General features: G+C 42.6%; 1 protein-coding gene across 1 annotated transcript in view; it reads right to left on the bottom strand.

Annotated features, from left to right (window-relative positions):
* OLFM1 (olfactomedin 1) overlaps positions 1-13,661 on the bottom strand; it is a 45,286-nt gene extending 31,625 nt beyond the window's left edge. Inside the window, exon 1 of the mRNA XM_075260742.1 lies at positions 13,119-13,661. Coding sequence (XP_075116843.1) covers positions 13,119-13,184 — 66 coding nt within the window. The 5' untranslated portion in view covers positions 13,185-13,661. The remainder of the gene's footprint in view (positions 1-13,118) is intronic.
* Positions 13,662-15,706: the final 2,045 nt, after the last annotated feature.

Genomic DNA, 15,706 nt, shown 5'->3' with positions numbered 1-15,706 from the left:
CTGTGCGGTCATACAGTACATACATAGTGTGTGCATACAGTACATAGTGTGTGTATAGTGCGGTTATACAGTACATACATAGTGTGCGCATACAGTGCAGTCATACAGTACATACATAGAGTGTGCATACAGTGCGGTCATACAGTACATACATAGAGTGTGCATACAGTGCGGTCATACAGTACATACATAGTGTGCGCGTACTGTGCGGTCATACAGTACATACATAGTGTAGAAAGTTAATCCTGGAGTGATGTGAGGACTGATAGGACCCTCCCTCATAAGTTTACGCCCACGCAGAACGTTTTACATTTTGCATTACAAGATTGGAGGTGGAAAATGTTTTATTACTATGAAATTATACAGATTGTACAAGGCAATGGCTACCCAGCAATCCTGTCCTCAGCATACATTGTGCAACCAAAATCTGTACTTTTTCTCAATATGAGTAGTACTGAGAGTAGTGGAAGTAGTACTGTGCAGTCTCCATATATACAGAAGAAAAGAAGTAATACTGTGCAGTCTCCATATATACAGAAGAAAAGAAGTAATACTGTGCATTCTCATTATATACAGAAGAAAAGAAGTACTACTGTGCAGTCTCTATAAGAAATGATTTAGTAGTATGCACTGGCCATATGTATAGAATAAAAGTAGTTATTGAGTATAACACCAAATATATGGGACAAGAGAAGTAGTACATAGTGTCCTATCTACAGGTTATAGAGGAGCAGATTGTATATAGTGTCCTATCTACAGGTTATAGAGCAGATTGTATATAGTGTCCTATCTACAGGTTATAGAGGAGCAGATAGTATATAGTGTCCTATCTACAGGTTATAGAGGAGCAGATTGTATATAGTGTCCTATCTACAGGTTATAGAGCAGATTGTATATAGTGTCCTATCTACAGGTTATAGAGGAGCAGATTGTATATAGTGTCCTATCTACAGGTTATAGAGGAGCAGATTGTATATAGTGTCCTATCTACAGGTTATAGAGGAGCAGATTGTATATAGTGTCCTATCTACAGGTTATAGAGGAGCAGATTGTATATAGTGTCCTATCTACAGGTTATAGAGCAGATTGTATATAGTGTCCTATCTACAGGTTATAGAGGAGCAGATAGTATATAGTGTCCTATCTACAGGTTATAGAGGAGCAGATTGTATATAGTGTCCTATCTACAGGTTATAGAGGAGCAGATTGTATATAGTGTCCTATCTACAGGTTATAGAGCAGATTGTATATAGTGTCCTATCTACAGGTTATAGAACAGATTGTATATAGTGTCTTATCTACAGGTTATAGAGGAGCAGATTGTATATAGCGTCCTATCTACAGGTTATAGAGGAGCAGATTGTATATAGTGTCCTATCTACAGGTTATAGAGGAGCAGATTGTACTGTATATAGTGTCCTATCTGCAGGTTATAGAGGAGCAGATTGTATATAGTGTCCTATCTGCAGGTTATAGAGCAGATTGTATATAGAGTCTTATCCACAGGTTATATAGTAGTAGATCGTATATAGTGTCCTATGTACAGGTTATATAGTAGTAGATCGTATATAGTGTCCTATGTACAGGTTATAGAGGAGCAGATTGTATATAGTGTCCTATCTACAGGTTATAGAGGAGCAGATTGTATATAGTGTCCTATCTACAGGTTATAGAACAGATTGTATATAGTGTCTTATCTACAGGTTATAGAGGAGCAGATTGTATATAGCATCCTATCTACAGGTTATAGAGGAGCAGATTGTATATAGTGTCCTATCTACAGGTTATAGAGGAGCAGATTGTATATAGTGTCCTATCTACAGGTTATAGAGGAGCAGATTGTATATAGTGTCCTATCTACAGGTTATAGAGGAGCAGATTGTATATAGTGTCCTATCTACAGGTTATAGAGGAGCAGATTGTATATAGTGTCCTATCTACAGGTTATAGAGCAGATTGTATATAGTGTCCTATCTACAGGTTATAGAGGAGCAGATAGTATATAGTGTCCTATCTACAGGTTATAGAGGAGCAGATTGTATATAGTGTCCTATCTACAGGTTATAGAGGAGCAGATTGTATATAGTGTCCTATCTACAGGTTATAGAGCAGATTGTATATAGTGTCCTATCTACAGGTTATAGAACAGATTGTATATAGTGTCTTATCTACAGGTTATAGAGGAGCAGATTGTATATAGCGTCCTATCTACAGGTTATAGAGGAGCAGATTGTATATAGTGTCCTATCTACAGGTTATAGAGGAGCAGATTGTACTGTATATAGTGTCCTATCTGCAGGTTATAGAGGAGCAGATTGTATATAGTGTCCTATCTGCAGGTTATAGAGCAGATTGTATATAGAGTCTTATCCACAGGTTATATAGTAGTAGATCGTATATAGTGTCCTATGTACAGGTTATATAGTAGTAGATCGTATATAGTGTCCTATGTACAGGTTATAGAGGAGCAGATTGTATATAGTGTCCTATCTACAGGTTATAGAGGAGCAGATTGTATATAGTGTCCTATCTACAGGTTATAGAGGAGCAGATTGTATATAGTGTCCTATCTACAGGTTATAGAACAGATTGTATATAGTGTCTTATCTACAGGTTATAGAGGAGCAGATTGTATATAGCATCCTATCTACAGGTTATAGAGGAGCAGATTGTATATAGTGTCCTATCTACAGGTTATAGAGGAGCAGATTGTACTGTATATAGTGTCCTATCTGCTGGTTATAGAGGAGCAGATTGTATATAGTGTCCTATCTGCAGGTTATAGAGCAGATTGTATATAGAGTCTTATCCACAGGTTATATAGTAGTAGATCGTATATAGTGTCCTATGTACAGGTTATATAGTAGTAGATCGTATATAGTGTCCTATGTACAGGTTATATAGTAGTAGATCGTATATAGTGTCCTATGTACAGGTTATAGAGGAGCAGATTGTATATAGTGTCTTATCTACAGGTTATAGGGGAGCAGATTGTATATAGCGTCCTATCTACAGGTTATAGAGGAGCAGATTGTATATAGTGTCCTATCTACAGGTTATAGAGGAGCAGATTGTACTGTATATAGTGTCCTATCTGCAGGTTATAGAGGAGCAGATTGTATATAGTGTCCTATCTGCAGGTTATAGAGCAGATTGTATATAGAGTCTTATCCACAGGTTATATAGTAGTAGATCGTATATAGTGTCCTATGTACAGGTTATAGAGGAGCAGATTGTATATAGTGTCCTATCTACAGGTTATAGAGGAGCAGATTGCATATAGTGTCCTATCTACAGGTTATAGAGGAGCAGATTGTATATAGTGTCCTATCTACAGGTTATAGAGGAGCAGATTGTATATAGTGTCCTATCTACAGGTTATAGAGGAGCAGATTGTATATAGTGTCCTATCTACAGGTTATAGAGGAGCAGATTGTATATAGTGTCCTATCTACAGGTTATAGAGGAGCAGATTGTATATAGTGTCTTATCTACAGGTTATAGAGGAGCAGATTGTATATATTGTCCTATCTACAGGTTATAGAGGAGCAGATTGTATATAGTGTCCTATCTACAGGATATAGAGCAGATTGTATATAGTGTCCTATCTACAGGATACAGAGCAGATTGTATATAGTGTCCTATCTACAGGTTATAGAGGAGCAGATTGTATATAGTGTCCTATCTACAGGTTATAGAGCAGATTGTATATTGTGTCCTATCTACAGGCTATAGAGGAGCAGATTGTATATAGTGTCCTATCTACAGGTTATAGAGTAGGAGATTGTACAGTCATGGCCAAAAGTTTTGAGAATGATACAAATATTAATTTTTACAAAGTCTACTGCTTCAGTTTTCCTAATGGCAATTTGCATATACTCCAGAATGTTATAAAGTGTGATCAGCTTAACAGCAATTACTTACAAACTCAATATTTGCCTAGAAAATGAACTTTATCTCCCAAAACACATTTCAACATCATTGCAGCCCTGCCTTAAAAGAACCAGCTAACATCGTTTCAGTGATTGCTCCATTAACACAGGTGTGGGTGTTGATGAGGACAGGGCTGGAGATCAATCTGTCATGATTAAGTAAGAATGACACCACTGGACACTGTAAAAGGAGGCTGGTGCTTGGCATCATTGTTTCTCTTCTGTTAACCATGGTTATCTCTAAAGAAACACGTGCAGTCATCATTGCACTGCACAAAAATGGCCTAAAAGGGAAGAGTATCGCAGCTAGAAAGATTGCACCTCAGTCAACAATCTATTGCATCATCAAGAACTTCAAGGAGAGAGGTTCCATTGTTGGCAAAATGGCTCCAGGGCGCCCAAGAAAGACCAGCAAGCGTCAGGACGGTCTCTTAAAAGTGTTTCAGCTGCGGGATCGGGCTACCAGCAGTGCAGAGCTTGCTCAGGAATGGCAGCAGGCAGGTGTGAGTGCATCTGCACGCACTGTGAGGTGGAGACTCTTGGAGCAAGGCTTGGTCTCAAGGAGGGCAGCAAAGAAGCCACTTCTCTCCAGAAAAAACATCAGGGACAGACTGTTATTCTGCAAAAGGTACAGGGAGTGGACTGCTGAGGACTGGGGTAAAGTCATTTTCTCTGATGAATTCCCTTTTCGATTGTTTGGGACGTCTGGAAAACAGCTTATTGGGAGAAGACGAGGTGAGCGCTACCACCAGTCTTGTCTCATGCCAACTGTAAAGCATCCTGAAACCATTCATGTGTGGGGTTGCTTCTCAACCAAGGGAATCGGCTCTCTCACAGTCTTGCCTAAAAACACAGCCATGAATAAAGAATGGTACCAGAATGTCCTCCAAGATCAACTTCTCCCAACCGTCCAAGAGCAGTTTGGCGATCAACAATGCCTTTTCCAGCATGATGGAGCACCTTGCCATAAAGCAAAGGTGATAACTAAATGGCTCAGGGAAAAAAAACATAGAGATTTTGGGTCCATGGCCTGGAAACTCCCCAGATCTTAATCCCATTGAGAACTTGTGGTCAATCATCAAGAGACGGGTGGACAAACAAAAACCTACAAATTCTGACAAAATGCAAGCATTGATTGTGCAAGAATGGACTGCTATCAGTCAGGATTTGGTCCAGTTGATTGAGAGCATGCCAGGGAGAATTGCAGAGGTCCTGAAGAAGGGTCAACACTGCAAATATTGCAACGCTGCATTAAATCATTCTGTCAATATAAGCTTTTGTTACTCAGAATATGATTGCAATTCTATTTCTGTATGTGAAAAACATCTGACAAACACACAGAAACCAGAGGGCAGCAGATCATGTGAAAATAGAAGATTTGTGTCATTCTCAAAACTTTTGGCCATGACTGTATATAGTGTCCTATCTACAGGTTATATAGGAGTAGATTGTATATAGTGTCCTATCTACAGGTTATAGAGCAGATTGTATATAGTGTCCTATGTACAGGTCATAGAGCAGATTGTATATAGTGTCCTATCTACAGGTTATAGAGGAGCAGATTGTATATAGTGTCCTATCTACAGGTTATAGAGGAGCAGATTGTATATAGTGTCCTATCTACAGGATATAGAGCAGATTGTATATAGTGTCCTATCTACAGGATACAGAGCAGATTGTATATAGTGTCCTATGTACAGGTTATAGAGGAGCAGATTGTATATAGTGTCCTATGTACAGGTTATAGAGGAGCAGATTATATACAGTGTCCTATCTACAGGTTACAGAGGAGCAGATTGTATATAGTGTCCTATCTACAGGTTATAGAGGAGCAGATTGTATATAATGTCCTATCTGCAGGTTATAGAGCAGATTGTATATAGTGTCTTATCCACAGGTTATATAGTAGTAGATTGTATATAGTGTCCTATGTACAGGTTATAGAGGAGCAGATTGTATATAGTGTCCTATCTACAGGTTATAGAGCAGATTGTATATAGTGTCCTATCTACAGGTTATAGAGGAGCAGATTGTATATAGTGTCCTATCTACAGGTAATAGAGGAGCAGATTGTATATAATGTCCTATCTGCAGGTTATAGAGGAGCAGATTGTATATAGTGTCCTATCTACATGTTATAGAGGAGCAGATTGTATATAGTGTCCTATCTACAGGTTATAGAGGAGCAGATTGTATATAATGTCCTATCTGCAGGTTATAGAGCAGATTGTATATAGTGTCCTATCTACAGGTTATATAGTAGTAGATTGTATATAGTGTCCTATGTACAGGTTATAGAGGAGCAGATTGTATATAGTGTCCTATCTACAGGTTATAGAGGAGCAGATTGTATATAGTGTCCTATCTACAGGTTATAGAGGAGCAGATTGTATATAGTGTCCTATCTACAGGTTATAGAGGAGCAGATTGTATATAGTGTCCTATCTACAGGTAATAGAGGAGCAGATTGTATATAATGTCCTATCTGCAGGTTATAGAGGAGCAGATTGTATATAGTGTCCTATCTACAGGTTATATAGTAGTAGATTGTATATAGTGTCCTATGTACAGGTTATAGAGGAGCAGATTGTATATAGTGTCCTATCTACAGTGTTGGCTAAAAGTATTAGCACCCTTGCAATTCTGTCAGATAATACTCGTGTTCTTCCAGAAAATGATTGCAAGCACAAACTCTTTGGTATTAATATCTTCATTTATTTTGCTTTCAATGAAAAAACATAAAAGAGAATGAAAAAAAAAAAAAGTGAACTCATTGATCATTTTACATAAAACTCCAAAAATGGGCCGGACAAAAGTATTGGCCCCCTCAGCCTAATACTTGGTAGCACAACCTTTAGACAAAATAACTGCGAACAACCGCTTCCGGTAACCATCAATGTGTTTCTTACAAGGCTCTGCTGGAATTTTAGACCCTTCTTCTTTAGCAAACTGCTCCAGGTTGTCCCTGAGATGTGAAGGGGGCCTTCTCCAAACTGCCACCAAGAGATCTCTCCACAGGTGTTCTATGGGATTCAGGGCTGGACTCATTGCTGGCCACTTTAGAAGTCTCCAGGGCTTTCTCTCACCACCATTTTCTAGTGCTTTTTGAAGTGTGTTTTGGGTCACTGTCCTGCTGGAGACCCAGCTTTATGACACTGGGCCCTACATTATGCTTCAAAATTTGTTGGTTGTCTTCAGACTTTATAATGCCATGCACACGGTCCTGTAAAATCTATGTTCATGCCCTTTCCCAAAAAGCTCTACTTTTGTCTCATCTGACCAGAGAAACGTTTTTGGCTTTCTCAGGTAAGTTTTGACAAACGCCAGCCTGGCTTTTTTATGTCTCTGGGTAAGAAGTGGGGTCGTATCCTACCATACAGTCCCTTTTCATTCAGACGCGGACGGATAGTACAGGGTGACACTGTTATACCCTCGGACTGCAGGGCAGCTTGAACTTGTTTGGATGTTAGTCGAGGTTCTTTATCCGCCATCCGCACAATCTTGCGATTAAATCTCTCGTCAATTTTTCTTTTCCGTCCACATCTAGGGAGGTTAGCCACAGTGACATGGGCTTTAAATTTCTTGATGATACTGCGCACGGTAGACACAGGAACATTCTGATCTTTGGAGATGGACTTGTAGTCTTGAGATTGCTCATGCTTCCTCACAATTTTGCTTCTCAAGTCCTCAGACAGTTCTTTGTTCTTCTTTCTTTTCTCCGTGCTCAATGTGGTCACACAAGGACACAGGACAGAGGTTGAGTCAACTTTAATCCATTTCAACTGGCTGCAAGTGTGATTTAGTTATTGCCACCACCTGTTAGGTGCCTCAGGTAAGTAACAGGTGCTGATAATTACACGAATTAGAGAAGCATCAAATGATTTTTCAAACAGTGCCAATACTTTTGTCAACCCCCTTTTTATGTTTGGCGTGGAATTATATCCAATTTGGCTTTTTGACAATTCTTTTTGTAGTTTTCCATTGATGACAAATTAAATGAAGATAATAATACCAAAGAATTTGTGCTTGCAATCATATTCTGGAAGAAAATGAGTATTATCTGACAGAATTGCAGGGGTGCCAATACCTTTGGCCAACACTGTACAGGTTATAGAGGAGCAGATTGTATATAGTGTCCTATCTACAGGTTATAGAGGAGCAGATTGTATATAGTGTCCTATCTACAGGTTATAGAGGAGCAGATTGTATATAGTGTCCTATCCACAGGTTATATAGCAGATTGTATATAGTGTCCTATCTACAAGTTATAGAGGAGCAGATTGTATATAGTTTCCTATCTACAGGTTTTAGAGCAGATTGTTATAGTTTATTGAAAAATATAAACAGAAAATTCTACTGAATATCAGAAGTCCAGTGGGGGAGGGGAGTCTGATCAGTGTTTGCCAGGTATTTCTGTGTTCATACCAGAAAGTGTGTCAACCTCTGAAATAATGGTTTCTAAATAACAATAGGTATACTTTCACATCAGTGTTACAGAATATCTGAAGTGTTACATAGGACTTCAGGTAACATCTACTACATTATATATACTTAGGTAATACATAGGACTGCAGGTTGCTGTGAGTCAGTAAGCTCCTTATATACAGAGAGAACAGGTAGGTGAGTAATTCAGTTCTGCTTCATCTCTATGGCATAGACAGCTGAATAGAGTGTTAGAGAAAAGTATTAGTGTTATCATCTTTCAACCAGACACAGTCGAGCACTCTACACAAGCACACGCAGGGTTAACAGCACTCCCTCTTTCCCTAGAGACACATGAATATTTAGGAAATGCAGGTATAAAATTTTCTCCTCTACATCCATCTGTCATTTGCTCATGTTTCCTTCATAAATCACATTGACCTGGATAACTACACTCCCTGGGTGGTGGCAGTGACTGTGCAGGGGTCAGAGTAGAGCATTGTGGTGGCAGTGACTGTGCAGGGGCCAGAGTAGAGCATTGTGATGGCAGTGACTGTGCAGGGGTCAGAGTAGACCATTGTGGTGGCAGTGACTGTGCAGGGGTCAGAGTAGAGCTTTGTGGTGGCAGTGACTGTGCAGGGGTCAGAGTAGAGCATTGTGTTGGTCAGTGACTGTGCAGGGGTCAGAGTAGAGCATTGTGGTGGCAGTGACTGTGCAGGGCCAGAGTAGACCATTGTGGTGGCAGTGACTGTGCAGGGGTCAGAGTAGAGCATTGTGGTGGGCAGTGACTGTGCAGGGGCCAGAGTAGAGCATTGTGGTGGCAGTGACTGTGCAGGGGTCAGAGTAGAGCATTTTGGTGGGCAATGACTGTGCAGGGGTCAGAGTAGACCATTGTGGTGGCAGTGACTGTGCAGCGGTCAGAGTAGAGCATTGTGGTGGGCAGTGACTGTGCAGGGGCCAGAGTAGAGAATTGTGGTGGGCAGTGACTGTGCAGGGGTCAGAGTAGAGCATTGTGGTGGCAGTGACTGTGCAGGGGTCAGAGTAGAGCATTGTGGTGGGCAGTGACTGTGCAGGAGCCGGAGTAGAGAATTGTGATGTCAGTGACTGTGCAGGGGTCAGAGTAGAGCATTGTGGTGGGCAATGACTGTGCAGGGGTCAGAGTAGACCATTGTGGTGGCAGTGACTGTGCAGGGGTCTGATTAGAGCATTGTGGTGGGCAGTGACTGTGCAGGGGCCAGAGTAGAGAATTGTGGTGGCAGTGACTGTGCAGGGGTCAGAGTAGAGCATTGTGGTGGGCAATGACTGTGCAGGGGTCAGAGTAGACCATTGTGGTGGCAGTGACTGTGCAGGGGTCTGATTAGAGCATTGTGGTGGGCAATGACTGTGCAGGGGTCAAAGTAGAGCATTGTGTTGGGCAGTGACTGTGCAGGGGTCAGAGTAGAGCATTGTGGTGGGCAGTGACTGTGCAGGGGTCAGAGTAGAGCATTGTGGTGGGCAATGACTGTGCAGGGGCCAGAGTAGAGCATTGTGGTGGCAGTGACTGTGCAGAGGTCAGAGTAGAGCATTGTGGTGGGCAGTGACTGTGCAGGGGTCAGAGTAGAGCATTGTGGTGGCAGTGACTGTGCAGGGCCAGAGTAGACCATTGTGGTGGCAGTGACTGTGCAGGGGTGTGATTAGAGCATTGTGGTGGCAGTGACTATGCAGGGGTCAGAGTAGAGCATTGTGGTGGGCAGTGACTATGCAGGGGTCAGAGTAGAGCATTGTGGTGGTCAGTGACTGTGCAGGGTCATAAATAGACCGCTCTCTACAGATCCCAGGTGCACTCATACCTGCTCGCTGTACTGTGATGACAACTTCTCTCATGCTCTTCCAATAACATGGAATTACTTAATATTGTACAACAATCCCATAGATGTAGCATAGCTACATTGGTTGTATACCTCTCTTGTGGGTTTGTTTGGGCACCAATAAGATTATGCATTAGGTTTACCTGCAGTCCTATGTAAATCTACAGATGATACATTGTGTAGTGCCAATGACAAGCTCAGCTCTGCTGCATCTATATGCTGTGCCTGCCCATGCCTGGCCGTGCAGTGGACTCGTGTGACAAATGATTGTTTATCTTATTGATGTGACCTCCATTTCCATCCTGGTGTAATGAATGGCAGCCTGCAGGGCGCACAGTGTATGGCTGCACTATCGAGAGAGGGATTTGGTTTGTGCAATAGTCAGACAGGATTCTGTGACTGTCCTATAATAGTCATTGGTCACCCAACCCTGGGATCAGAGCAGCAGGTTGTCCTCATCTCCCAATCCACAAATATCACCTCTTCTATTATAGATGGGACACCTGACTTCACCCCCTTCAAATCTAGGCTGGGAGTTGAGACAGAATTGAGTTTGGGACATCTACTACATTCCCTGTACTCAGAGAGTTATCACTGTGTTATCTGAGGTGTTACATAGGACTGCCGGTGACATCTACTACATTACCTGTATTCAGAGAGTTATCACTGTGTTATCTGAGGTGTTACATAGGACTGCCGGTGACATCTACTATATTACCTGTATTCAGAGAGTTATCATTGTGTTATCTGTGGTGTTACATAGGACTGCTAGTGACATCTACTACATTACCTGTATTCAGAGAGTTATCACTGTGTTATCTGAGGTGTTACATGGGACTGCTGGTGACATCTACTACATTACCTGTACTCAGAGAGTTATCACTGTGTTATCTGTGGTGTTACATAGGACTGCCGGTGACATCTACTACATTACCTGTACTCAGAGAGTTATCACTGTTTTATCTGTGGTGTTACATAGGACTGCTAGTGACAACTACTACATTACCTGTATTCAGAGAGTTATCAGTGTGTGTTATCTGTGGTGTTACATAGGACTGCCGGTGACATCTACTACATTACCTGTATATAGAGAGTTATCACTGTGTTATCTGTGGTGTTACATAGGACTGCCGGTGACATCTACTACATTACCTGTATTCAGAGAGTTATCAGTGTGTGTTATCTGTGGTGTTACATAGGACTGCCGGTGACATCTACTACATTACCTGTACTCAGAGAGTTATCACTGTGTTATCTGTGGTGTTACATAGGACTGTCGGTGACATCTACTACATTACCTGTACTCAGAGAGTTATCACTGTGTTATCTGTGGCTTTACATAGGACTGCCGGGGACATCTACTACATTACCTGTACTCAGAGAGTTATCACTGTGTTATCTGTGCTGTTACATAGGACTGTCGGTGACATCTACTACATTACCTGTACTCAGGTGTTACATAGGACTGCAGGTGACAGCCACTACATATGTACTTTGTATATATCACACAATATATCCATGAAGGATTACTTGTCCATCTTGACGCTGCTATTCCCGGGCACTGACCCCAGTACGGCCTGATGGGCTGAATTCTCTGAGCTCTGCAGTGAAGGGTTTGTCATGTGTCACTGCGCGGTGTCGGACTTGTGACCTCTATAAGATGTTGTTAGTTTTGTTCACATCTTGTGTTTGGAAGTGACTTTGATTTGTGTTTCTTGCAATGTTCCTCATCACAGGGGTCTGTTAATAACCTAAATAGCCCAGCGCCCTGCTCCGGTGCCCGCTATACTCTGGCACATCATCGCTGCACCAGTGGGGAGTGTGTCCTGTGCCCGGCGAGCTGTGTGGTGGCCTCTCAGGGTTCTTGTTCATCTATTTCCTAGTGATGCCAGCTGTGCTGTACAGTATATGTGAACCACAACTGGAGAGTTGTGACTGTGTACATTGCTACAGCAGATGAGGGTGCTATAGAGAACACTATAATATCACACATCATACGGCTCACACACTGCACTGAGCACCAGGCTGCAGGTTTTATAACGTGCACCTGAAAGTCCCCTGACATCTGGCAGCTGTGCAGCGGGAGAAATCTGTTATACATGTCCCAGAGACCCCGGACCAGTCCCCCTTCCCCTGTGCAGTCCCCAGGAACTTGGTGACAATTTGGTATCAGTCTGCGGTCTCCTGTAAGCCGGATGTAATTGGGTTCAGCGCCCCGCTCTCTGTGAGCACTTTATAGCCCTAATCTCATTAGGATAGTGTAAATCCCCTTTCACTTGACTCCTATTCCGCTAATCAAACAAATCCGTATAGTCTCTGAGCCGATTCACGTAGGTGAACTTCTCCAGGAAACTAATTACCCCCTGGATATCTCTCGCCAGAGACCCAGAAAAGACATTTAAATGTCACCGTCAATCACAAAGAATAGTCATGGAAAGAAAAGTCAGTGGTCAGAGCTGAGTGACGGCTTGTGAGGGAGACGCCGCTGCCACCGCCGCCGCTGAACGTGCACAGTCAGGGGGGATGTCAGAGGGATGCCATGCCTTTGTTCATCAGGACGGGGGTGCTGTGTGTGTCCAGCGCTGCACAGGGCAATGTTGCTATATCACAGCAGCCGGAGAGCACACTGTCTATAGATTGCTGACTGTATCCGCATACTGAGCCAACCCCTACACCCATCCAACCGCACCGAGACATGCTCTCACCTCATGTCTTTCTGACTGCAACACACCGTTAGGGACCCCGAGCTTGAGGTTACACCATGCACAATTTCCAACCTGCCCCAACAGGCTCCAGTAGACCTGCCCAACATGCTCAGGTCCAAGACACCATAGCAAGCAGCAGAGCCTGCAACTATATCACTTTGCCGGGAGTGGGGGAGGGGGTCACAGATAGCAAGGGCTGGAAGATAACCTACTTGGGTGAGTTCGGTGCCCATCAGGATGAGGAAGAACAGGCTCATGAGCTTGCTTGTTGGTTGCATTTCTCGGTGCCAGGTTCAGTCTTGATACGGATTCCTCCTCTCGCTCGCTGCCGTGGGGATTTTTTTTGACGGTCTTTCCCTTTCTTTTTTTTCCGCCTCTTCCCTGTGCTTTTGTTCCAGAGGGGGTCCGTTGTTCGTTCCTTCTGGTGCGTCTCAGCAGCCCTAGGAGACAAGGCGAGGAGTCTGGTGTGTGAAGTGCACACTTTGCATATTGGTATGATATCGCAGCTCCTCTCGCCTTCTCGTGTCTTGGGGTGTGTGTGGCTTTTTAATGGCTTCCTTGATTGAAAGGCATTTGCAAGGAGGAACTCAATGGAGCACAAAATGATGGTATTGCTTTTGCCAAAAGTTTGCCTTGAAAGGGAGGGCAGGGATAGAGGGGAGGACAAAAAATACAGAAGCGGTGGTTAGCAGTGATGCAGCTAGTGAAAAGGTACCACAATTTTTCCTTAGAGGACTGAATTTCTGCCAGCAAAATGGAAGCTGTAAGGAAGGCGCGGATTGGCTGTTGTGCACCCAGCTGAGATTGGCCATTAATATTTGCCTGCCCAGCTGGCTTACTGGACCTGTCATTCGGTGTGCAGGGCGCCTGTGATTGGCGGCGATGTCCTCCCCTCCGCTGCCTGTCTTTTGTTCTCTTCTCCTCCAGCAATAACAATGCACAGATTGCTGGAGTAAGCGGTGGCTCGGCACTCACACATTACACTACTGTATACAGTCTTACATCACACTCCTGTATACAGTCAGACATCACACTACTGTGTACAGTCACACATCACACTCCTGTGTACAGTCACACATCACACTCCTGTGTACAGTCACACATCACACTCCTGTATACAGTCACACATCACACTACTGTATACAGTCTTACATCACACTACTGTATACAGTCTTACATCACACTACTGTATACAGTCACACATCACACTACTGTGTACAGTCACACATCACACTCCTGTGTACAGTCACACATCACACTCCTGTGTACAGTCACACATTACACTCCTGTATACAGTCACACATCACACTACTGTATACAGTCTTACATCACACTACTGTATACAGTCACACATCACACTCCTGTATACAGTCACACATCACACTACTGTATACAGCCTTACCTCACACTACTGTGTACAGTCACACATCACACTACTGTATACAGACACATCACACTACTGTATACAGTCTTACATCACACTACTGTATACAGTCACACATCACACGCCTGTGTACAGTCACACATCATACTCCTGTATACAGCCACACATCATACTCCTGTATACAGCCACACATCACACTCCTGTATGCAGTCTTACATCACACTACTGTATACAGTCACACATCACACTACTGTATACAGTCTTACATCACACTACTGTATACAGTCACACATCATACTACTGTATACAGTCTTACATCACACTACTGTATACAGTCACACATCACACTACTGTATACAGTCACACATCACACTACTGTATACAGTCTTACATCACACTACTGTATACAGTCTTACATCAACTACTGTGTACAGTCTTACATCACACTACTGTATACAGTCACACATCACACTACTGTATGCAATCTTACATCACACTACTGTATACAGTCACACATCACACTACTGTATACAGTCACACATCGCACTACTGTATACAGTCACACATCACACTCCTGTATAGTCACACATCACACTCCTGTATACAGTCAAACATCACACTCCTGTATACAGTCACACATCACACTACTGTGTACAGTCACACATCACGCTACTGTATACAGTCTTACATCACGCTACTGTATACAGTCACATCACACTACTGTGTACAGTCACACATCACACTCCTGTATACAGTCACACATCACACTACTGTGTACAGTCACACATCACGCTACTGTATACAGTCTTACATCACGCTACTGTATACAGTCACATCACACTACTGTATACAGTCACACATCACACTACTGTGTACAGTCACACATCACACTCCTGTATACAGTCACACATCACACTACTGTGTACAGTCTTACATCACACTACTGTGTACAGTCTTACATCACTCTACTGTATACAGTCACACATCACTCTACTGTATACAGTCACACATCACACTACTGTATACAGTCACACATCACACTACTGTGTACAGTCACACATCAGACTCCTGTATACAGTCTTACATCACACTACTGTATACAGTCACACATCACACTACTGTATACAGTCACATGTCAGACTACTGTATACAGTCACACATCACACTCCTGTATACAGTCTTACATCACACTACTGTATACAGTCTTACATCACACTACTGTATACAGTCACACATCACACGCCTGTGTACAGTCACACATCATACTCCTGTATACAGCCACACATCATACTCCTGTATACAGCCACACATCACACTCCTGTATGCAGTCTTACATCACACTACTGTATACAGTCACACATCACACTACTGTATACAGTCTTACATCACACTACTGTATACAGTCACACATCATAC

The sequence above is a fragment of the Leptodactylus fuscus genome, chromosome 11, assembly GCF_031893055.1.
Source record: "Leptodactylus fuscus isolate aLepFus1 chromosome 11, aLepFus1.hap2, whole genome shotgun sequence".
Classification (NCBI taxonomy): Eukaryota; Metazoa; Chordata; class Amphibia; order Anura; family Leptodactylidae; genus Leptodactylus; species Leptodactylus fuscus.
This window is presented reverse-complemented; position numbering and strand designations above follow the sequence as displayed.